The sequence below is a fragment of the Candoia aspera genome, chromosome 1 (assembly GCF_035149785.1).
Source record: "Candoia aspera isolate rCanAsp1 chromosome 1, rCanAsp1.hap2, whole genome shotgun sequence".
Classification (NCBI taxonomy): Eukaryota; Metazoa; Chordata; class Lepidosauria; order Squamata; family Boidae; genus Candoia; species Candoia aspera.
The window spans coordinates 189,412,455-189,438,480 of NC_086153.1; the positions used below are offsets into that span (position 1 = coordinate 189,412,455).

The following is a 26,026-nucleotide window of genomic DNA, read 5'->3' on the forward strand; positions in this document are numbered from 1 at the left end:
AGCACCGTTGCACTGATTGCGTCAGCACAACGACACAACAATACAGGGAAATGGGGCAAGGGACATATAACTGACTAACAAAAGAAAGGCATCAGACTCCGGCAACAAGATAACGACTTCAGCCAAAGAAACCGATCAAGCGATACCTTGTAACAAAGGTTGACACTGACAACGCCCGAACCAAAGCACGCACGGAACTGTCAGAAGAATCGCAGAAGATCATCGCCCGGCACAAAGCCATCACCGGCCGGAGGAGGAAGATTAAGCAGAGGCCCGGGGCACCAGCAGAAGCCCTGTGACCCCTCACCCACCAGCAACGGGACATTCGGGGTTCGGGGATTGCATAACCCAATGAAGGAGGAGCACTGACCGGCGCGGGCTATTTAAACCCCGTACCGGCGCGCTCCCTCCACTCTCAGCTTCTCCCTAGGCATGCATTATACGCAAATAAACCAGAACCTGATTTTCCCTGGATTAGCATCTGTGTTTTATTTAGTAGCAGGCAGAGCCTGACAGTGAGATGGAGGAGGATTCTGGAGAAAGTGGGAACCAATGGGCACATTTGTCTCAGGAGGCCTTCTTCATTCTGGCACAGTTCCCCTTCCCATTGGTTCTTCACCATACTTCTCCATATATGCAGTGCTTCCTGATCCCCCTTTTCAGCAATTCTAAAAGCATAGTCATGTATCTGTTTGTGGTTAAATACATTACCAACTTCTAGATTCTTCCTTCTACTGAGAACTCAGCTTCTGGTATTAGCTTTTCTTGTACAATCTAAAGAAGATATGGGAGGGGGAAGGTAAGTAAGCAGGTTAGAGGCTTTATTTGGTTTTGCAAAGTTATAACAGAGCAAAGCAGAAATCAGTGCTTCTTTCACTGTGTGTATCGATAGCATGTGTTCTCAGCACTGATACTGATTCCCTGATTAACAGGTGCTAGTGAGTGGGAACTTAGCAGAACCAAAATGCTTGCCATTACTGCTCTAATGAATTGGACTACTACTGATTTTTCCCCAGTAGTTTGTTTGTTCATTAATTCATATTTATATAACTGCCAATCTCACAAAACATGACTCTGGGCAGCATACAATAAAAAATTAAAAACAATGATATTAAAACGATCAACAATTAAAAAATATTAATATTGTAAAGTAATTAAAAGGCAAGGAGAGAGCAACAGGTATTAACAACAGTGGAGCCACCTCAGTATCTCACCATTCCCTTGGGACCACTAGGCCTGATGACATAGCCAAGTTTTGTGGGACTTGTGAAAAGTTAACAGGGGTGAAGCCAGCCTTACCTCAGGGGGAATGATGTTCCATAAGTCGGGCACCATGGCAGAAAAGGCCCATCTCTAGTGTCTCACCAAATGCAGCTCCTTACCGAACGAGACCCACAACATACCTCTTCTGGCGGATCTGATGGGGCGGGCAGATGTAATTGGGAAGAGGCGGTTCCTCAGATAACTGGGCCATCATCATCATTGTCAAAGTAATAGTAGTAATACTGTATAGTAATAGTAATAGTAGCTATAAAATATCACTTGTCCTTATTTGTTGCATAAAGAATGTGCAACATAAGGTGGCAGGCCTCTGCTTCAGGTTAAAATCAGAAGAAACAGGGCATGGAAGAAGGGGTACTGTAAGAGATGTATGAAGTCTAACGACAGTCTATTTTGGTGAGATATGGAACAATGTGGGAGGAAAGGTCTAGTAAACAAAGTTGTAACCTTTTAATCAAGTTTCCGTTCCAGTAACATTCCCTTCCTACTTATTATTATATCATCCTCTCTTATAAGCTGGACACTTTTGTCTTTCCAGGAAGACAATCAGCCTGCGCTTGGAGCAGGTATAATTCTTGGCTTCGAGAATTCAAACAATGCATTCCCAAGGCAGCAGTCCTTCTGTCTTCATATTCCTCTGATGAATAACAAACAAAAAAAAATGCCACCTCTCCCCTCCCAACTTTCTCTGCCAAATCCTGTTTGCACTCCCCTTTCACTTGTTCAGTGCTTATGTGACTGAATGTTTCAGTCTTTCCTATCACACATCAACAAACACCCACATACAAATCCTGAAGAAGCAGTAACTTGGAAGTACATTAAAAGAAGCTAAGAAAGATTTGCATTCTCAAACTCCAGTGGAATTAGTAGCAAGTTTAAAAATAGTCATTTGAAAACTATTCATTACAAGACTTTTTAAAAAAAGCCCTTAAGGGTAATTTAATGGTTATGATTCACTGGAAATAAAAGTTGTAGCAGATAATGTTTAAATTGTACAGCCATCTATCAGTTTAGATAGTAAAACATTGGACCTTGATGCAACATACTTCACATGCATGGACCAAATTTCCACTGTAGTTTCTCTCACTTGTGTAATGAGGTCAGCATGTAAATGATATGAATCCCTCTGATGCCTTGCTCTCTGATTCAACATACTTTCCTCAATAATAGACACACAGTTCTCCCAATCAGTCCATTCATGTATAGAAAAGACAGCTTAATACATGCATTTGTTGACCAGCTTCCTCTTCTAGCCCCTGCAGTCCTCATATCTTCCCAAAATCTATTCTAAAATCTTCCCCACCCTTCCAGAGTGGATATGGGGAGTAATGAATTATTACATGAATTGAATGTTACTCTTTTTTAATATTTGTATTATGAAACTCTGGACCATAAGGAAGGCTGAGCGAAGGAAGATCGATGCTTTTGAACTGTGGTGTTGGAGGAAAATTCTGAGAGTGCCTTGGACTGCAAGAAGATCCAACCAGTCCATCCTCCAGGAAATAAAGCCAGACTGCTCACTTGAGGGAATGATATTAAAGGCAAAACTGAAATACTTTGGCCACATAATGAGAAGACAGGACACCCTGGAGAAGATGCTGATGCTAGGGAGAGTGGAAGGCAAAAGGAAGAGGGGCCGACCAAGGGCAAGATGGATGGATGATATTCTAGAGGTGACGGACTCGTCCCTGGGGGAGCTGGGGGTGTTGACGACTGACAGGAAGCTCTGGCGTGGGCTGGTCCATGAAGTCACGAAGAGTCGGAAGCGACTAAACGAATAAACAACAAAACATTATGAAACTACTGAATGAAACTATTTGTATTTTGATGATTGTCTGTGTTGACACATCTAACCAAGATGAGCACAACCTTCAAACTTCCCTTAAGCCTTAGATGTCACCTTGTTAAAATTGCCAATCAACTGTTATCTTTTTGTATGACAGAATAGGAAAATATTAAATGTACACATAATAATCACATTAATTGATTCACTTTGATGTAATTTAATTGAAATAAGGTTCAAGACAATTAATCAAATTTAGTTTTAGTTGTGGCTGCATGGACTTCATTGTCCTCCTCTACCTGTGTTTTGGAGTGCAGACCCAACATGAGATTTTTTAAAAAGTGCACTCTTGTGTTAAATTATAAGTACTGAACGAGCAGACTAGTACCCCCACTTCCAGCATCCTGCCAACCTGTCAGGCTAGACACAAAGCTGTCAGCTCAGACAGACCTAATACAGTATGCATTTTTCCTAGACCAAGGCTTAGGTGGGAACATGTACACAGGAAGATTACCTGTGTAGATTCTTCCCTGCAGAGAAAAAGTTTTTTTGTTCCTGGAAACTCCAAACCAAAATTTGCATATGGAAAAAAGGAAAGAAGGAGCATCTCTCCCCTGAGCCTCCGATTTAAGGTTTTACTCTGCAACAATCTGGAAAAATCCAGGAGAAGCAAGTAGGAACTGTTTGCTGCAGCAATTCTTTGCCTCTCAGATATAGCAACTGGACTTGTGAATTACTTGGATGTATGCACACTAATTAAAATCTTCATTGTCTCTGATATTTATTTTACCTATACAAGCTCAGTACTTATGAATATTTTGTGCAACTTGGAGTCTCTTTGTTTCAAATTTCCTCTAAACTAGAAAACAGATTAATATCCTCTTCTAATCTTTGTGTGTTCCTTCTGGAGCTTTCTGTGTTTGAGCAGCTTTATATTTTTATGACCTTGGCCAGTGAATGTTTTATATGTAAACTATTTAAAGCTTTAAAAAATGTTTATATTCTCTCTTTTCTTTTTAATAAAACTACTTATCACTTGTGAGATTGCTCTGTCTCCCAAAGGAGGGGAAGAGCTGATTTCCATAATCACATGACTCATACTACAGGCTCAGGATGTGATAGTATAGAATTTATTAATTTTTTATTGGCTTTTTTTTTTACCTGCCAGTAAGGTATACTGGCTGTGAGATGCCTAATTATGCTACACTCCACAATTAGGGGGAAGGAAGTAAAGTAAAGGCAGCATCCCACCAGAAGATAGCTGGTGACAGCAGTAACTATTGGGTAGCTACACCAAGGCAGGAAGGTAGGGCCAGGTTTGTATACCCAGAGGAATTCTGGGAGGAGAGGGTTTCACCTTCCAGGCTCAGTCCTGCCACTACACAAAAGTAAATGGTTAACATGAATGTGCTGCAGTTATACCTGCTGGTTCCTCCTTCCAAGCATTGTGGCTATCCAGCTGTCATTCCATTGTTTAAGGGTTTAGCATGTTGTACAATCGCTGCTTTGTATTTTGCACACCACAGAGGGAATTGTTAAGCTCCCTTTGCATATCAGGTTCAGTCCTGAGAAAAAAAAATCAGGCATATAGATTTTGCTGGAATATTGTGGAATGTTCAATCATTGCAGAAGATCTTATATGATTCTACTTGGAAGAAAGAAGCTAAGCACTGAAAAATAGTTAGAAATGTACCACAGATTTTTTTCTCTCTGTCTCTGGTGTTCGTTGGAAAGACAGATCTTAGCAGACCCTTTTTTTGTTAACACTGTTCAGATAGAAATGAGTGTTTGTGTGCATGTCTGCATGTGTTATTTGAATTGTATTTGCTAGTACAGTCCATAATGTGTTCAAGCTTCCCATTTCCACAGACTTTGTACATTCAAATGCATAAAGACTTCATGATTGTATACATATTCCATATAAGAGCCATAAATACACACACACATGTTGGGTATATAGGCTGGCAGACTCTGTGCATGTGGAATATTTACCTAGAAACTAGGGGAAATGTATGAGTAAGCACAAACCCAATCTTAATAAATCCTCTGCATGCATTTAGATAAGTGTTTCTCAAACTTGGCAACTTTAAGATGTGTGGACTTCAACTCCCAGCATTCCCCAGCTAGCTTGCTGGGAGTTGAAGTCCATACATCTTAAAGTTACCAAGTTTGAGAAACACTGATTTAGAGCTATGTATTAAAACACATCTGTATGTGCCACCAATAGCACACCGCCCATGGAAGGTTAGCTACAAGTTAATCAAGAATATTTTAACCCCCACCATAAATTCATTGCTGTTTCCCCAAACTACATTAAATTGTAGACAGGGCAGAACTAAGGATAATTTGTGAGATGGTCTCCTTCCACACTACTGTAAAACTTTTCAAAATGTCTTGAGGCAAACCTATGTGCAAGCCAATATTGTAAACCGCTTGCAGATTTTTATATCTAAGACATCCCAGAGAATTTCTTAAGCATACTGATTCAAACCTGGCATACCTGCAAAACGACTCTTCCAGTGGTTCTACCTTTTTGTGCAAGAAGGATTATGATCTCTGCATTCCTTACAGCTCTCTTCTAAGGTTCTCCTGAGTATCCTCCAGTCCCATAAAATCTCTGGCAGGAGAGGTTGAGGTTACGATAGAGATTTGAGTGAAGAACACAAGCTGGTATAATACAGTAGCTAACATAGCATGAATCAAGACCTCTGATGAAATAGATATAGAAAAGATTACTATGTTCTTCTTTATCTAGGGCTAGTGGATTTGGGTTTAAGACTCACAGTTGCAGTTTAAACCATCAGCTTGGTGGTTTGGGAATCAAAACAGGGATCTCCCTAGAGAAATACGTTTGTTGTATTTTGATTTGCTCTGAGCATTGCAAGTCACACACAGCACAGGTGCCACAGAGTAATGTGATTTGGTTGAGTGTTCACACCTAACCACATTGCAACTGATTTTTAGGCTATGGATTCAGGTGCTTAGTGGAAGTACATTATATTAATTTTAGGAAGATATTACATAACTGTGAGTAGGCATGAAGATGCATATTTGGACAGATTAAACACATAGTGTGAATTAGTTATAGAGTTAATTTATTTATGAAGGAAAATTGGCTTTCTGCTAGTATTCTTCCAAACCCCTTTCTTGCTCTATAGCAAAACAGCTCAGAAAAGATTGCTGAAGGCATCAAAAAGAAAGGCTGCTGCTCTTTCAAGTTTCTTCTGATTCCAGTGGCTTAGGTTTGCCAAATGTTTCTTATTTGGAAGGATCCATCCAAGAAGGGGGCAATACTTTCTTTGACTGTGATATCTTTTACCGATAAGCTTAAAGAATCTCTGATAGACTCAATATACCTTTCTACTTACAAAATACTTACTTACAAAGTGACAAGGACCAGTCGTAAGTTACTTTTTTCAGTGCTGTCGTAACTTTGAACATTCGCTAAACGAATGGTCGTAAGTCGAGGACTACCTGTACTTCCATCAGAAATAAGCTCCTTTGATTCTAATGTGGCTTATTCCTAGGTAAGTGTATATTTGATTGCATCCTACAGTATTTGTGGGTATTTCATTGTTGTGCTACAAGGAGCAAGTCACAGAGATTCCAGGTATCCGTGGTAACAAATCATTTTCCTAAGTGTTTGGCAGAGTCAAAAGGTCAGGCCTCATTTGGTCAACAAGGTTTAAGTGTCCAGTGATCTTATATGGGAAAACTGTCGTTTGAAACCTGTCCTCCACTTCCTTGCTTGATTGCATTTAAATAAGCCAGCTCTGCCAGAGCCAGCCCCTTGCTTCTCCTCTTTGCAGCTTCTCTTCAACCCTTCTGCTCAGCACACTTGCGTCTGTGTGTGTACTTGTAAATATGCTCTTTTGTATTTAAGAAGCTTTTGAACCCCATCCAGAGATCTGGATGAAAAACTGTTTATGTTCTATGTTTTGTCTGAATATAATCTTTTTGCTGAAATGCCTGGTGTCTTCTTTCTGATATCTCGTGCCAAACGCTTTCCAGCACTCTGCACATGCCGCGCAAACTCCAACAGTAATTGCCTAGAGATTTTTATTTATTTGATAAACTAGTACCTTAATCAAAGAATATTTGACTGGATATATGAACTTCCATGTGCATCAGTATAATCCTGAGGGAGCATAAAAGATTTTTTCCTTTCCTATTTTTTCCTAGACATTCTGAAATTTGATTTCAAGTATTACTCCTTTTCTTTAGAATAGAATTAGTTTAGCATACACCTCAGTTTTCTGCTGAGCAATATGTTTTGCTTTGCTTTGCTGATGTTTATTAAAGAAAAAAATCCATTCTGATCTGGTTTGCACTGAGAAAGGGGTTTTCTTTTAACTTTTAAAAAACTCTTCAATTTAATTTCCCACTAAATGTGGGAAAGCTGCCCCAGTGCTCTTCTCTTGGATCAGTTACAATCCCTTCTGAGGTGCTGTTGTGGAGCACAGTGGCTTAATCTTTTATTAAAAGAGGTTACGATTATGATTATTATATTTTTAACTCACCTTTCTTATATACAGTATATACTGTAAGTCAAAGTGGCAAACATAGCTAAAACCCCTGCCTCCTATTTTCCCCACAACAACAACCACTCTGTGAGGTGGGTAGGGCTGAGGGAGAGTGACTGGCCCAAAGTCACCCAGCGGCTTTCGTGCCTAAGAGAGGTCTAGAACTCACCGTCTCCTGGTTTCATGCCAGCACCTTCACCTCTACACCAAACTGGCTCTCTTGCCAGGGTTGGTTTTTTTCCCCCCTATTGCCTAGGTTCTGGGAGGCAGCCAGGGTTCTCAGCCTAGCATAAGATTATCTATCTATCAAATTTTATCACCGCCCATCTCCCCCCCAAGGAGGGACTCTGGGCTGTTTACAATAAAAGATTATGCATTTTAGGAGAAAGGTTCTTACCATGACAATGTTGTCCTGGGGAACCATTGTCATAATTCAGAAACATCCCTTAGGAAACATCTGAGGAGTTGAATTGCAGCCCACTAAATTGGGTACAGACAGAGCTGAGCCCTATTCTCCCTCCACGGTTTGTAGCAGTGAGTTGGAGCAGGGGGTCCTCTATCCAGGAACTCTAATTTTCACTGTGCAGAGAACTCAAAGAATGTTTGGTGATATCAGCCTCTACCTGATACTCTGACAATATCTTTTGTGAAAATGAGATTGCAGGTACACATGTAATTTCACAAAGAGCATTTGATGGGCTTGTCTTTCTGTGTGCTAGGTGATGGAAATGTACCTTCCCTTCTGTGGTATTGCCATATCCAATGCTCAATTGTTTGCTGCTTCCAGGAAGGAGTACGATAGAAGCAGAGTAAGTCAGAATAACTATCACTAATATTATTTCATATTTTACCATGTGATGTAAAAGATCAAGTGACGATTTGCATAGTTACGGTACTTTATAGTTTCAGCAAAAATAAACTTAATTGATATTATTGCTAATTTGTATTTATATTTTAATATTGCCATTTTTATTTTTATCCAGTGAAACAGTGTCGTGCAGTACTTTAAATTCATTTGGAAAAAGGTGCTCTGAAACATACAGGAGCACAAATGTAGCACCTGTGTGCAGCTCATTAAAGCAGCCACATTATTTTTCAAGACTGTGTGGTTGCCGCAGGGAGATTTCTGCTGCAACCGCATAATCCTGAAAACAAATGTTGCTGCATCAATAATGAGTTGGCATCTATGTACACACTTTCCTGGGAATAAGCTCCACTGAATTGTGAAAGTTGCTGTTTGTAAATATGAAGAGGACTGTAGAATATATGTTTTCTGTTTTCTCATTCTTCCCCTTGTATTCAAATGACATTTGTATCTTCCTTACATTTTAATATGCTAGTATTTACAGTAATTCATTTCTATTTCTACTCTGCTGGTACATTTAAACTAAATAGCAACTGATAAAATTTTATCAAGATTTTAAAGTGCATAACCTGTGGGAACACAGTACACACTCCATGCAAAGAGCTGTCCTCTGCTCTTAAGAAATTGGCTGTAGCAGAAAGAACATTTCTGGTCTTACTTTTTTGACATTTCAGCTTTTTGATTTCCCCTGTCTCTCTACCAGATGGGTGATATTTGTGAGCACAGTGGGAAGCAGGGAGAATAGGGGGGGGGGGCAATAGACAGGGCCTTCTAAAGTAAGCTTTCTTCATGCATTTGCTTTGCTGTGCCTCATTCGTGAAATTTATGTGGGTTCAGTCATACTCATGTTCAACTTGCCTAATCTTTTTTTTTCCACTGCTTCTTTTTTTTTTGTTTCTAAAAAGATAAAAAATTACAGGAAAAAATTCCACAATAGTAATATTAGGAGCATTATCCCCAATGGGCCAATATATGCCCTGCATTTAGGACTGGCACTGTGCAAATCCAATTCTCATTTCCTCCATCTGTTTTAGGAGCTCAATGCATATATCCTGGAAGCCCTGCTTTCCTTTTGGAACACTAAAATAACCTGAGATTTTGTTAGACTGTGAGAATAATTCCTATCAAGATTCCCATAATGGGGGAACGTCAAAAAACAAATCACTCAAAACATCCCTAAATGTGAAGAAGCGATAGCATTTTTCTTCTGCTCTTTTCTTTCAGCTTGCCAGACTTGGATCCCTGTGGATAATGTGTGCAAGGATACCAAAATGCAGGAGATTCTGAAAGAAGCCTTGATTATTAGTCCTTATCTATACAGCTTTCATGAAAAGACATACAAATTATTTTCACCCCTTTTTTTGGACTTGGTCCTGGAAATTTTAATATAAACTAAATACAATTCAAAAAGCTCACTCTGAGTGATTTCACCATCTTTCTGTAAAAATATCTGCAGTTCTTCAGCTAGTGATTGCCCACTTCTACCTTAATTAGTGCAGTTTGAATAAGAGCTGGAATCGACATCAGTACACTGTTCTGTATTCACACTGTGTTGTGTCATGTTTGCATATTCCTTGTTTAAGGCTACAGCACTCTTAACAAAAATAAATCCCATGTAAAATGCATGGTATTGGCTGCCTGAAATCTATTCAGCTTAGCCACCATAATTACCAAGGCTATAATTCTGTTTGAGAAAAGATTCTTTTTTCTTTTGTGACATAATTACTCTGAAACATTCAGAAAAGCTGCTCTGGGCATTTTTCTTGTTCTCTACTAATACTTTTCAAGATCACTTTATATCTAGTTTATCTCAAAAATTTAGTAGACTGCCACTGAGAATTAATCTGTTATGTTATAATTTGCCTTGTGAAACACGTAAATTAGATGTTAGAATCTGAAGCTATGTAGCAGTGAGATTAATTAATGTTTTGCACCTCTAGCTTTCAAATTGCCATGAAAGAAAAAAGAATGATTTCATTCAGTGTCACACAGGTTTATACCAAATTTGGTCGGTGTAAACTTATTCTGTGAACTTTGGGCTAGATTATTGTTTTTATTATTATTTTCCTGGAGTCATTAAGGTATGTCAAAATATCTTTGCTAGTTCTTACAGAAAGCTAATATGGAACATTCCCCAGTCAGAAATAGTTTAATCAAAGTGCATAGTTGAAACATATTCAAGCCTCTTCTAGGAAAACCAGACTGAGAACATTCCATATTTATATGTTGTATGCACAGTTATCTTTTACTGGCTATGCATCTAATTTTAATTTACAAGTAGCTTAAATGGTATCTCAGAGTGTTAGTAACTGGTTCTTTTTACAGCTCTTTTTTGAAACATTACACAATCATTTATTCATTACTTTTGGAAACCAATTGTGATCGATTTCCATCCCATGTATGAAGGCCTTGCTGGAGGTGGTTAATGATCTCTTTGAAGAACAGACAGACTTGGAGAAAATTGTGAAAAAAATTATGCATCGAGCCCAGACTCTACTCAAGTGTGAGCGTTGCTTGGTTTTGCTTGTTGAAGACATTGAATCACCAGTAAGTGGATATTTCAGATTCTGGAAAATGTATTTTATGTAACTGTCATGTTGTTTGTATGTATTTAACTAAGAGATAGAATAATTCAGAGAAAAGCCAGGTCTTTATAGGCCTTTGGAAAGCCAACAGGGTGGGAGCCATCCAGATCTCAGAGGGAACTTCATGGCAGGCACTGCGACAGAGAAATTGTGCTTCCTGAGTCCTGATGACATTATGTCATGTTCACTGATGCAATGTAGTTTATACATCGTAACGTTTCACACGCCATGGCGCTGACGCGCGTTTCTGTTTGGAAGGGAGCTTCTGTGAGACCTTGTACCAAACTCTGTATGTGAAATCAGTACAATGGAATGTGTTTCAGTTATCTTCTCTGCTCAAGGACTTTTCCCGCAGACCATCAGAAACCGTTAGGAGCACCTGGGATTGTGAACTTGAGAAGATTCTACGGGGGGAGGGATTTCATTTGCACCGAGGGTTTTTAGTTTGAATTTGGCACACTTTCATCATTCTCAGCTTTCTCTGTGATCCTGTATACTATTCTTTAATAAATCAGGTATCTTTGAATTCACACTCATGAGTCTGATGGTGTTTTAGAATAGGCAACCATTACATAACGCTGAGAATCCCCAAAGTTGTACCGTTAGCTCCTACCAAGATCAGTCTCTTGTGAGGGAAAATAGTTAACGATGGCTGAGTCAAAATCCACAACCGGGGGACTCGAGGAGACGGCTAGCTTGGTGCCCAAGTCGACGGTCAAGAGCGGAGAACTGAATTTCACCCCAGAACCTTCAGAATCCCCAGACCTGTCAATGGATGAATCAAGTTCCAATTCTGATGCAGAGGAATCTGACAATGGGGAAGAGCCAAAGCACCCAGCGAATTGCTCGCAGAGTTGATCACCTTGGATGAAGTGGGGGAACCCCAACCAGGGACGTCAGGGATGTCCTGGAAGTATTGGTTCCCGCTAACCCCAGACAAAGAATCTACTACAGTGTCAACTGAGAGGAAACCGGGCACGTGAAGGAGAGGGGACTCTCGAACCCCTGAGAGACTAAGAGTGGTGGAAGCCAAAATAGAATCGATGGAGTACAAGTTGAGAAACCTGTCTTTGTCACTGGAGGGGCAGGGGAGGCGCAGAGGAGATCCCAGCTTCCCACAACCATCCCCCATCCTCCCATCCAGACCACCGGTGGAGCAGGGCCGGAGACGGCTCCAGGATGAATCTCCACCCCGCAGGGCCCGGTCATCAGTGTCCCCACCCCGAAAAGGGAAAGCTACTGTAACCTGGGGCCCAACCACTCAAGTGCCTGCTGGTTCCACTCCAAACGGAGGCGGAGTGAGAGACTTTTCTGTCAAATTTGATGGGGATCCAACAAAGTTATCTTTCTTTTTAACTAATGCTAAAAGTTCTATGAGGCAGTTTGGGGCATGCTTCCCTTCCGAAGAGGCTAAAATAACTGCCATTGCCACCAAGTTGAAGGGTCGAGCGGCTGACTGGTATGTTCAATTAAGTGATGCTGACTCCCCTACACTTGATTATTTCGATGATTTCATGTGGGCGTTAAAGCTGCATTTTGAAGACCTTCTGGCCAAGGCAAGAGCTAAGAAGGCGCTGAAGGATCTTACCCAGGGCCAAATGTCAGTAGCTGATTATGCCCTAGAGTTTAAAGCTCTGGCTGGGAAAATCACTGACTGGTCTGAGTCCACTCTAATAGAGCGTTTTAAAGAGGGACTCAACCGGGACGTCCTGTGTTGGGCGTTGTGTAGAGATGACCCCCAGTCATTGTATGACTGGATCTGTCTGGCAGGAAAGGCTGAGCATACTCAGCATACCTTCATGCAAACTAGAAAACCTGAGAAACCACTCGCCACCATGAGAGGACCCCGAAGTGCTGCGACTGCTGCCTGGCCAAGCTATAGAGCCTGGGATGAGGAGAGAGATCGGTGGTATGTGAGGGGTCAGTGCCTCTGATGCGGAAGGGAGGGCCATTGAGCAGCTGATTGCCCAAAAGCCAAGGCTGGAGATCGAGTGGGGAAGCCGCCGGCCAAATCGCCCCCCCCCTCGCGGCAAATGACAGCAGCCAAAGGGACAGCCAACACTGAAGAAGTAATCTACTTCTCAGGAGAGGCTGAAGATGACTCTAAGGAGCCGGCGGGAAATGCCAGCCACCTGCCATGAAGGGCGCCAGCAGGCAGGTGGAAGAGGATGGGCGTGAAGATGCTATGGTGAGTGCTGACTGTCCCACTTTAGCAGTAAAAGTGAAATTGGGTTCCCGCACAAAAACTACAGAGGTATGGGCTTTAGTTGACTCTGGGTGTTCAAGGTGTTTAATTCATCCTGATCTGGTTGCTCCTTTGGAACTGCCCAGTTTCCCCCTCCAGCATCCTTTGATCTTCACACAGTTGGATGGTTCAACAGCGGGGGGGGGGGGGGCGGCAACCCATTTCACTGGAACTGTGGAAATGCAAATGCGCAGCCACCGTGAGACTTTGAAATTCATTGTAGCACCTGTTGGCAATCCCTTGGTAATCCTGGGGATCCCCTGGTTAACCTATCAAAGCCCCTATATAAACTGGGAACACAGAACTGTGACTTTTAAAGATGGATTTTACCAAGCTCCTACAGCGGAGATAGTTGCACGTGCGGTTGGAAGGGCAGCAATCGCCATGCTGTGCCCTGACTTGCCACATTTAGAAGGCTTGCCTGCTCAATACCAAGAATTTGCAGACGTATTTGGGGAGATGGAAGCAGAACAGTTACCCCCCCCCCCACTGGAAAACTGACTGTGCAATAGAGTTGGTCCCCAATGCTCAATTGCCCAAGCCAAAAATCTATCCAATGACTCAGAAGGAGCTCGAGGCATTACGGGACTTCATTGACAAAAATCTGTCAAGAGGGTTTATTGAACTTGCTAATTCCCCAGTTGGGGCTCCTGTGTTATTCCAGGAAAAGAAAGATGGCAGGCTTCAACTTTGTATGGACTATCGAGGGTTAAATTCCATCTCTATTGTCAACAAGTACCCTCTGTCCCTCATGAAGGACATGTTAGCTCATTTGTCAAAGGGCAAGATTTTCTCCAAGCTCGATCTTCGCGAAGCCTATTTCCGCATTTGCGTAAAAGCTGGGGATGAGTGGAAAACTGCTTTTAATTGCCCACTAGGGTCTTTTCAGTACAAAGTCCTCCCTTTTGGGTTAGCAGGGGCACCCAGAGTCTTCATGCAATTGATTAATGAAGTATTACATGATCATTTGTTTAAAAGGGTCCTGGTTTATTTAGATGATGTTCTCATTTACACTGAAACCGAGGAGGAACACAAACGCCTCCTCAGACAGGTGTTACGCAAGCTTAGGGATGCCAGACTCTATGCCAAACTTTCCAAATGTGAGTTTTACAAAACCCAACTTGACTATCTGGGCTATCAAGTGTCTGACCGGGGTATAGAAATGGACCCTGCAAAAATTCAGGCGATTCTAAGTTGGGAATGTCCCCGCACCCGGAGGCAATTACAAAGTTTCCTAGGGTTCAGTAATTACTATTGGCAATTTATCCAGGGGTTTGCTGAGATTGCTCTGCCCCTCACTGATTTACTCCGTACCAAGGGCTTGGGGGAGACACGCAAAGTAAAAAAAACCCTGGGGCAGTGCTGAATTGGACGCCTGAATGCCAGGTAGCATTTGAGAAATTAAAAACCCTTTCCACTGCTGAACCTATTCTACAGCACCCTGATCCTGAGCGCCCTTTTGTGGTCCAAGGTGATGCTTCTGACTCCTCTATTGGGGCTATTTTGTTACAAGGGATTCAGAAAATTGCTTAAAATCCTGCGCTTATCTATCCAGGAAATTTTCTGAAACAGAATGCCGTTGGCATGTTTGGGAAAAGGAGGTGTTTGCTGTAAAAGCAGCTTTAGAAACCTGGCGCCATCTCCTTGAAAGCGCTAAATGCCCTTTTGAGGTTTGGACCAATCACAGGAATTTAGAAGCCCTCCGCACCCCACAACGTCTCAGCCCTAAACAGATTCGCTGGGCTCAGTTTTTCAGTCGCTTTAACTTCCAGTTAAAATTTATTCCGGGAAAGAAAAACTTTCTGGCCAATGCTTTGTCACATTTACCTCAGGACCTTGACCAGGTGGCAGATGTGGTTGGGACTGTTCTCACTGAACCACAACTGGGCTTGGTTGCTGTCACTCGGAGCCAGACCCGTGCGCAGGCAACCCTGCCCCCAGCCCAGTCTGGGAAGCGGAAAGTGCAAGTTCCTTGTCAGTTACAGAAGGACTTTCTCCAGGCACTGAAATCTGACACTTGGTTGCTAGCTAATAGAGACAAGGTTTCTTTTGAAAACAGTCTGGCATGGGTGGAACACCGTCTGAAACTTTAAGAGCTGATGTTTTGCAGCCTTCCCATGATGATAAACTTACTGGACACTTTGGTTTTGTCAAAACCTTGCATTTGGTTCGCCGTCAATTTTGGTGGCCAACCTTAAGACATGATGTAAAAGACTATGTTGCTTCCTATCCTGTTTGTGCCATGTCAAAACGAAAAGGGGGGAAACCACAGGGTCTTCTACAGCCAGTGGCCAGCCCATCCAGCCCCTGGGATGAGATTTCTATGGATTTCGTTGTGGACCTACCTCCCAGTCAGAAGAAAACTGTCATTTGGGTTGTAAAGGATTTTTTCTCTAAACAAGCTCATTTCATTCCATGTGCATCCATCCCGTCAGCCCCACAATTAGTGCGCCTCTTTCTCCACATCTACCACCTCCACGGTAGCCCCTCCCGTTTAATCTCTGACCGCGGCACACAGTTTACTTCCCAATTTTGGAAATCATTTTTAAAATTAATTGGCAGTAAACAAGCACTGTCCACATCGTCCCATCCTCAGACTGACTGTTCTTACGGAGATTTTAAATTCCACTCTTCAACAGTTTCTTAGAGCATACATTAACTACCATCAAGATGATTGGGTGGAGTTGTTACCTTTTGCTGAAGTTGCTTACAACAATGCTGTGCATCAAAGTACTGGACAAACCCCTTTTCGTGTGGTTTCTGGTCACGGCTTTGTTCCCATCCTTGAACTGACACAGCCTCCTTCCCAAACATGTTCTGCATCTGACTGGGCTGTTAAACTGTCTGATTCCTGGCCAGTAATTCAACAAGATTTGGCTGATGCCCAGGCTGCTTACAAGTCTCAAGCCAATAAGCATCGTCAACACGACTTCAAAGTTGGGGATCAGGTGTATCTATCTACTAAATTTATCAAATCACCTCAACCCTCTAAAAAACTTGCTCCCAAATTCATTGGTCCTTTTCCTGTTGTTCATCTTGTCAATCCAGTTACTGTTAAATTGGAACTGCCTCACAATTTGAAGCACTTGCACCCTGTTTTCCATTGCAGCTTGCTTAAGCCTGTGCACCACTCGCCGCGTTGGCACCCTCAACCTCCTCCTCCTGCTCCAGTTATGATTGACGGCCAACAACACTTTGAAGTCAAGGACATCATTGATTCTTGCAAGTTTCGAGGCACCCTGCAGTACCTGGTCCAATGAAAACACTTTCCTTGTCCTGAATGGGTGTCTGCCCACCATGTTAACGCTCCTGATTTAGTTCACCGTTTCCACCTTGCTTATTCTTTGAAGCCTGCTGCTTAATGTATTCTTCGTTTTGGGGGGGCAGTATGACATGTTCACTGATTCAGTGTAGTTTATACATCATAACGTTTCACATGCCATGGCGCTGACGCGCGTTTCTGTTTGGAAGGGAGCTTCTGTGAGACCTTGTACCAAACTCTGTATGTGAAATCAGTACAATGGAATGTGTTTCAGTTATCTTCTCTGCTCAAAGACTTTTCCCACAGACCATCAGAAACCGTTAGGAGCACCTGGGATTGTGAACTTGAGAAGATTCTACATGGGGAGGGATTTCATTTGCACCGAGGGTTTTTAGTTTGAATTTGGTGCGCTTTCATCATTCTCAGCTTTCTCTGTGATCCTGTATACTATTCTTTAATAAATCAGATATCTTTGAATTCACACTCATGAGTCTGATGGTGTTTTAGAATAGGCAACCATTACACATTGCCTAATTGATGCAACGTGCAGTGCACTAATACTGTCGGCTCAAATCGGCCAGGCAGACACCATGGGAGACAGGCAGTCCCTCCAATAACTAGGCGCTATGCAATGTAAGGCTTTATAGGTCATAACCAGCACTTTGAAATTGTACCTAGAGCAAACTGGCAACCAGTGCAGCTTGCGAAGCAGGGGTGTCGCATGGACATATTGAGGCATGCCCATAACTACCTGCACTGCTGCTTTCTGGACTAGTTGAAGCTTCTGAGTGATTTTCAAGGGCAGCCCCATCTAGCTCCAATGTTTACTCGGTACTCCAAACTAACATCACAGTTCCTAATTAAATACTGCTATAAAAGCCATAGGTGTCTGCAGCAACCATGGTGATAAAGGAAGGATTATACAATACATGTGCAGTAACATCATGATGAAAATCCTACTTTTTAATGCTTGCGTTATCTGATACAGACATGTAAGTCATGGGGTTTGCATTGTGATGTCAAAACATGCTTTGTCACTTACTTCCCCCTGTGGGCACTTAGGATAAGAGCTCGGGTATTGATCATATATTGTGTCAGTGATTGTAAGGAATTTCCCCATTAAGATCATAGATTCTCAAGTTGTTCTAGGGAATAGTTGGAAAGCACAGGGCAGAGTAAGCTTGCTAAAGTTAGGCTAAGTTTAGATCTGGTTGTGACTGAAGGAATAGGATGCTGCCTGGGAATTTCATATGTGCTCTTTTAAGTGCTACAGTTGAAGAAAAGGAGTGTATAGGTGTAACAGAACAGATACAGAAAGAATATTTTAAAATACTTTTTTAAAGGAAAATATTATGAAAATGTTTCATTATTCACATTATATGGAGGTGTTCAAAAGACAAAAAGACAAGAACACTCAAGACAGTGCCTTGGACTGCAAGAAGATCCAACCAGTCCATCCTCCAGGAAATAAAGCCAGACTGCTCACTTGAGGGAATGATATTAAAGGCAAAACTGAAATACTTTGGCCACATAATGAGAAGACAGGACACCCTGGAGAAGATGCTGATGCTAGGTAGAGTGGAGGGCAAAAGGAAGAGGGGCCGACCAAGGGCAAGATGGATGGATGATATTCTAGAGGTGACGGACTCGTCCCTGGGGGAGCTGGGGGTGTTGACTGACAGGAAGCTCTGGTCTGGGCTGGTCCATGAAATCACGAAGAGTCGGAAGTGACTAAACGAATAAACAACAACAATAATTTCACAGTATATAAGGATTCAATTAATTCTTGATTTAAACAGGGTTAAAAGAATGTGCTTTATGCTTTAAGTATAGATAGGGTACTTTGTGTTTATCTTTTATAATGTGATTGTGTATTTTTCTAATGTTATATAATAAATTTGCAATGTATGACATTTATACCTTTTTTAACCATCGACAGGAGGTGAAATTTACCAAATCCTTTGAACTGATGTCTCCAAAGTGCATTGCTGATACAGAAAATAGGTTAGATTTTATTCTTTTGTATTATAATTAGCCTTTTTAGGAATAAATCTAGATTATAGGACAAAATTTTGTCTGTGAAAATCTATTTCAAGTTCACCTTCATTCTAGAAATCCAAATTAGAAGTCTTTTTATTTAGTTAATTGTACAATTTTTCATTTGCTACACCCAGCTGACATAATTTTTCTGCATCTACAACTGGTATGTTGTAGAAGAGAAAATATTATTCTTCCCCAGATGGTATAATTGGTTGCATTTCTGTTATGTGTGAAACAGTTGCACAACTGTGACATTATTACATGGAATGTTATTTTAGTATAATTAGTGATCTAAAAGATTTGATTAAGCTTGTTTCTGCCATGGGCATTCCCTATGCACTTCATCCAGTTTATTAACCAGAACCATGCTTGCTTAGCTTCAACAAATTGAAGATGCTTTCACAGTATTGATAGGTTGATTGATGTGATTATTGAAGAGCAATGAAACCTTCTTTCTTCCAGCCAACTTTTATTCATTTTTATGGCTTATTTTTATTTGATTTTTAGCGGTGAAAATATTATTACGATAGTTTAAAACTTTGGGCTGTTTCTTATCTCCTGCCACCCCACTCCAGCGGCTTCAACACGGGAGTGCCTTGAATGTACGAGTACTAATTGAATCACTGCCTTAAAAAATAAAGTCAGATTTTTAAATACTTAATTAGTTTGCCATGTTTATATAAGATCTCTGTATCATATACACAGTATATTTGACAACAGCAGTGGAAAGAAATAAAGGTATGTTTAGCATAAAACAAAAGGCACAGATCTAGGGGTTCATTGAAACTTGGGAAAATTGTGATATTGTTGTAGTATCTAGCTTGGCTTATATAATTCTTAAGGATATTTAGAATGTGCATTTGCTTCCAACTTTCACATAGAAATAAAAGTCCAGAAATAAATCTGACATAGATACTGTTCTCAGAATATAAGCTGAGAACTATGCTGACTGCCATTCAGTCTAACATAACAAAAACATTATCCTCTCTGCAAACTAGTGTTGAACCTGGAAAATTCGCCTTGACCACGTAATCTTTCCCCTAATCACACTTTTTTCCATGTAGCTGTTTCTGTTTCCCTCAGTTTTTTTCCTAGTAGAGATTCCAGTTCAGTTCTACCTAGACTCATACTGTATTTGAACTCTTCTGGCTTCAGTTACCATAATCTTTCTTGCATCATTTGCATAGGAAACATTCAGCATTCATGTCATTTTTCCAGTCTTTTAGTAATATGCAGTAATCCTTGAGTGTGTTATGTGGGGCTATCAATCATGGAAGGCAAGTTGTTGAAAAAACGAATTCTGAGTCCTGTTTAACAGGTCCTGGAAGTGGAACCACAGAACATAATGTGTTTTGCTCCTAGTTATTCTTTCCTTTATTTAGAGATTGTGAAGGAGGGAGGGAAAGTTTCAAGGTAGAGGGAAGAGGTGACTAGAGAAAGCTCTAAGATACATCTTTTATGTTATTTTTGAGACTAGGTTTTGTTTTCAGTAATATTTTTATTCAAGTATAGATATTTAAGTTCTTTATTTGAAAGGCAAAAGACGGTTTAGATTATGATCTGGAGTTTATTGATGGGGCATTGTGTATTTAAATGAAAAGCCAAATTCCACAAAGAAAGCATCTCAGATCTAGTAAGTCTGACTGGGAATTGACCCAGGGCTTCATACTTGCTTGGTTTACAGTTGAATTTGCTCCTTCTGATCTGCCCAACCAAAAGCTTACTACCCTGGAACCCAGCTGTAAGATTGGCTTCCATGAATTTCATCATCAGACAATGCCAGAAAATCAGGTCCCGCCTTACCCTTACCTGTAAATGTTATATTCACTGCCATCCTTGCTTTCAACTCCACATCTGCTGCACTGCTGTAAAAGTGTACCCTCAGTCCTGACATCTCACTACTGCAGCATGATAAACATGGAGATAAGTTTCTTTGATTAGTAAGTTCTAAAGCTGCAGTCAGTTTAAATAAAAATAAAGGGTTATAGAAAGAATACCAGCCCTATTATTATTCCAAGGAGGGGGGAACCCTTCATCTATCAGTTCTTTGTTAATATTTTGTAATAAAACAATGAATAAACAATATGAGAAATGAAAGAAAAGTAAACAACTAACATTAGAATAAACATTATCAGGAATAATGTCTTCTAACTATTATGTGTCTGTTACGATCTTTGCCTCTGTGGAACTGTGAGATCAGTAGTGTTTTTCAGTGAGATAAATAAAAAGGTGATACCAAGAGAGAAAACAATTTAAAGAAAACAAGAGTAAGGGGGAGATAAGATAAGAAAGTAAGCTTTTATTAGCTGGATCCAAGATACAACAGCTTATCTGAGTCAGTACTTAAGAACACTCCAGATGCCGTTATATGTAGGCAAGGTAAATAATAGCAAAAAGAGAAATAAAAGATTAAAGAGAAGCAAAAAAAAAAATGCAAGTGCTTCTCCCCCTGCTCCAAAAGGATAGATTGCTTTTGGAATGTACAGCATCTTCTCTTCATGGTGACAAATCAACGTTGCTGGGGAAATGTGTTTACCATTCAACACTTGCAAATGTTGCTTGAATACTGGGTTTCATATAAGTCATTCAAGGGTTCATTTCTAGGCTTGCTGGAAGAAATATGAGCTGCAAGTTGGAATAAGTGGCAGGCAGAAAACAGATGCCTGTGGACTCTAGAAGACTGTGCATTCAAGAGTAGTAGAAGTGAGAGGGATGAAAGAAAACTCATCTTCAGACATAGCCAAAGAACCAGAGCATTAAGAATTCAAGGTTCAATTTCTTTTATAGCCAGAGATATGTGACTGATTCAAGGGTACTGAGTTATGGAGGTAGAATATTCACCTTGTGTGGTAGTCCTTGACACTTAAGGGCTGCAAAAGATGGGCATCTGTATAGGAATTTTTATGGCTGTCCTTTCTGGGTGCTGGAAGGTTATGGATTAGATCAGGCGTTTCAATTTTTTTTTTTTTCATACCACAACTTGTTCATTGAAAAGAAAAATCCAGGAACTTCTGATCAAGAGGCAAAGCTCTAGTGATAGAAAATTGGCTGCATTTGAGAGAATCCTTCCCCCCCACACAACCCCAAGTCTCTCATGGAACCATATCAGGTTCTTGGGGAACCCTGGGGTTCAGCGAAACTCAGCCTGAAAAACCCTGTTCTAGATCAGGCCAAAGATAAAATCTGAAGCAGATTTCATTTCAGTAAACCTTATCAGTAGTAGCAGTATGGTTAGATCTGCCTGCTGTTATCTTGGCTGCTGCAAGGATCCATTCTGGCTAACTTTATTATAGTCTTTCTTTCTGTACAGATATTGTTATTGTTGTCATTGTTATTATTCTTATTCTTATTGATTGATTAGCCATTAGGCCTTACAGAATAATAATAAGACCAGGTGTAACAAAATAGAGTAAAAGGAATAACTAATGGAAAATGCAAATCATATTCCAGTGTCACCCCGACAATTTATCCCAGTTATGTACAGATATCTATAGTGGGAGCAAATAAGTACAAGTTATCTGCCTGTTTGTTGTTATCTAAACGTAATTAAGTTGCTCTGAATTTTTAACGGTAACCCTGATACAAAAAGATATTTCCTATAAAAATTAAAGTGGGCCTTCACGCAAGAGTGACTACATTCTTTTCTTCCCCTGCTCTTTTTAATAGTTCCAAAGGCAGTTTGGAGAAACCATCAGCATCTTATTCAGACTGGCTAGTAAATAATAGTATTGCTGAACTTGTAGCTTCCACCGGCCTTCCCGTGAATAACAGTGATGTTTATCAAGATCCTCGCTTTGATGCAGAAGTAAGACATATTCCACCCATATAAGTACCCCTATTGTTTTGATATTCAAAATCTTGGAGAGCTTTTTAATAACTAATCGTGTTTATCAAATATAGTATTAGCTGAATGTTCATTTTATCAACAGATCACAAACTTGGAAGAAAATACAAGATTTACAGCAGCATCCACATGGTGTGTCAAAAAGTCAAGATAGTGGCTGTGACCTCGTGTTTGAAGCCACATCCCTTATGTGCATGTATTGAAGTCACACACACATGTGGGAGGGCCTTCAATTGCATGGTCATGACTGCCATCTTGACTTTTTGACCTCCCACACCCCCACCACCCTGGAAAACTTGCCTTCTGAATTAACCCTTTCTCTATTTGATTTAGTCATTCCTAGAGTAAGTATTGGAATCTTGTATCCAAATAATTGCCTGGTTAAATCAAATCAGTCTGTGAATTTTTGCTCCATTTCACAGTTTCTTAGCCTTCAGTACTTCCTTAGGAATATCAGATCACAACTGACTTTAACAGTAGATGCTGCAACTACCAACATTCCCTACAGTTATGGTGTTCTTGTCTCCTTTACCTTATTCAAAACTTCCATGTCTGCCATTGACTTCAATGATGTCCTATTGCAGAGCTCTAAAATAATTTTCTTTGAATCTTTTTGAGAGTTGGGGCCAGGTGCAGAATTAGGTGAGAATTCACAGCAGTTCAATCCATGCACAAAGCCAAAACAGTGAAAGTGAATTTTTTACAAAGTCTTCTGTTTGTTGGAAGTCTATCAAGGAATGTCTCTAAAAGCCTTCATAATAAGATTTTTTTTTATCCCATATGTTTGAAATAAATGCTCAGAACCAATTTACAGGGAAAACTGCTGGAGGTAATTTATTCAGTTTTTCAGAAAGTATCATTAATGCCAAGGCAATATTCCCTGCTGAAAGGCATACTGAAATAAAGCATATAATATTCCTACTGAATGTAGAGTTGCGATTTCTCATACGCTCTTCTAAGTAATATGTAATGCAGCTGATTAATTTTTGTTTCACATTTACTTAAAGAGTGCATTAATAAAAATGCTGTCTTATTTGGAGAAAAAAGAACTTTTTTATGAGGCAGAAGAAGCAATAATTAATTCTTGATCCTATTGTTATTGATATTTAATCTCCAAAGTCAAGTTTTAGGAAAAATAATTATTGAAAAATTTTCTTTATTAATAAAAATAATGTATCTTATTAAAATAAAAGTAAGCTAAGAACTTGTATTTGCCATCAGATTTTGTTTCTCTGTTCCTTTCCTGCTCTACATTTGAATTGCAAGTAAATTTATGATATATTTTACTTCTGAAATGTCTTTATGCATTTTTGGAAGCTTATTTGTAACATTTGTTAGTAACTGTTCCATCAAGTACTTGATTAACAGCACAGTAAAAATCACGTGTTTAATTCCATATACTGTAAATTATTGTTTAAAATGATAAAAAATAGCAAAGACTGTAAAAATACAAAACAATTAAATGTAGGATCAGCAAAGTCTAAGCAGAACAGCTTTTCAGAACAGCAAGGCCTTCACATTATTTTCAGATTGAGATCCCTTCAATTAAGATGTGTAGATACATATCATTTTTTCTGATAATGATGTAATTGTGTTATCGTTTCAGTCTAGCACTTTTTTCAAATATCTAATGGAATGATGGTATAACTTTTGGATTAAGACTAAACCATAAATTATGATAGCTGATAAAGATTTTGTTTTTGATGTCCTAGGTAGATCAGATGTCTGGCTTTCATATAAGATCTGTACTCTGTGTACCTATATGGAATAACAGTCATCAAATAATTGGTAAGATACTAAGAATACTTAGTATAAATACTTAGAATAAAGTGTTAATTCAGTATGAATAGAATTCACTGTAAATTAATAATGCAGTAAAAATAAGTAACTGTGTTCTGTTGTAGATTTGCAAATTAAGTTTATACTGACGTTGTTGAAACAAGCTAGAATTATGATAAAACTTTACTATTGGTTGTTTTTTATTTATTGTTGTTATTATTAGTAGTAGTAATGGTAGTAGTAATATACTAAAAATAAATAAAATTCTGCTTGCAAAAATAAGCAAAAGCCTATTTCTGAAGTGTCAAGTACTGCTCCAGCAGGTAAAGGGAGGATTAGGAAGAAAAGAAGATTGGCAAATGACAGATTGCTTCTTTTGCAAATTAATTATAATGAACTGTTTCACAAAGTGTATTATCTTAAAAAAATGAGATACACATAGAATATTTGCATTATAGGTTGGCACAAAGTTTGACACGCAGAGCTAAATCTAATTCAGCCAGCATGGTAGGAAAAAAGCTAGTATTTTGTGTTGTTTCATTTAGCTGAATTAGAGCTTTGATGAATATATTAGTAATCCAGTATCAGATGCTATTGGTATAATAGCGTTTATAATTTATAATATAAATAATGATGCATTGTGGTTTTTGAATTACGAGTTCTTGTTTTGTGGCATTTCTTCTTTGCTAATTTATTCATGCATCTATGTTTATCATTGTAAATACTCAACCTTTCTTTAAAATATAAAATCAGCTGTGTTTGCTAATTCTTTGTAAAGGGGTTGCTCAAGTGCTGAATAGACTTGATGGAAAACCTTTTGATGATGCTGATCAGCGACTCTTTGAGGTAAGACATGTCAAATTAATGCAGTTTAATTACTTAGGATGGAATGCAGCGTATATATTTCTATCCATGACATCTTCCTGAAACATGTGTTGCAAATAAAAAGATTTAATAGATTCTTCTTGAATTACCTGGTTTTCACTTTATTAGTGGTGGCAGATATCTTTAGAACCTGTGGTGCTGTATGTCTGCTTCATCATTCATATGAGGGATGATCAAATAGACTACTGAATAATAAAACTAAAGCGAAAGATTGAATCTGCTATTTTGAAAACACACCAAATTTTGCTCTTCCAAATAAGCAAACATCTTTGGTTTAAAAAATAAATAATTATGTTTGCATATTAAGCACTGATAATGAAATAATTCCATCAGTATTTGCATACAATCTGCAGCATAATCTTGTCATTGCTTATATCTGCTTTATAATAGAAATTCCGTGTTTTGTGATAATGTTTTATAGATTTTTACAGTACCTCAAATTAAATTGCTTATTAAAGAATTAAATTTTAAGAATTATTCAATGTTCACTTGCAGATTTTGAGCAAGAGATAATTCTTCAATTCTACTCTTCATTATTCCAGCTCCATTTTCTTTTTCTATCATGTCCAACTAGGTTGGGAAAACAAATGTCTTTTTCTCAAGTGCTCAAAAAAAGAGTGGCCCAGATAATGATTAACAATAGCCAACACTGTGGAAAACATTCATGCTCAGAACAAAACATACCTCTTTTTAATGTTTGTTTCAAATACAGAATAAAATGTGTCTTTTTCGAGCAGTCTTCGAGTGGTCTGTGAAGTTCCAGAATTTTGTCTTGCTTCTTGCAATTGGAATGTTGCCTTACCTTCTGCAATTCAAAATTCTGTTTGAATTTTCCAGCATGAGCCAGTATATCAGCAGGGATTTGTCTTGGATGATCTGAGAGACTGAGCTTGGTTTAGCCCTTTAGGGGCATGGAGGGAACTGAGGGAGCCAT

General features: G+C 39.5%; 1 protein-coding gene across 1 annotated transcript in view; it reads left to right on the forward strand.

Annotated features, from left to right (window-relative positions):
- The first annotated feature begins 8,309 nt into the window (after nucleotides 1-8,309).
- Nucleotides 8,310-26,026, forward strand: part of LOC134507471 (dual 3',5'-cyclic-AMP and -GMP phosphodiesterase 11A) — a 104,046-nt gene continuing 86,329 nt past the window's right edge. Inside the window, exons 1-6 of the mRNA XM_063318131.1 lie at nucleotides 8,310-8,396; nucleotides 10,859-10,999; nucleotides 18,484-18,548; nucleotides 22,251-22,389; nucleotides 24,141-24,216; nucleotides 24,986-25,053. Coding sequence (XP_063174201.1) covers nucleotides 8,310-8,396; nucleotides 10,859-10,999; nucleotides 18,484-18,548; nucleotides 22,251-22,389; nucleotides 24,141-24,216; nucleotides 24,986-25,053 — 576 coding nt within the window. The remainder of the gene's footprint in view (nucleotides 8,397-10,858; nucleotides 11,000-18,483; nucleotides 18,549-22,250; nucleotides 22,390-24,140; nucleotides 24,217-24,985; nucleotides 25,054-26,026) is intronic.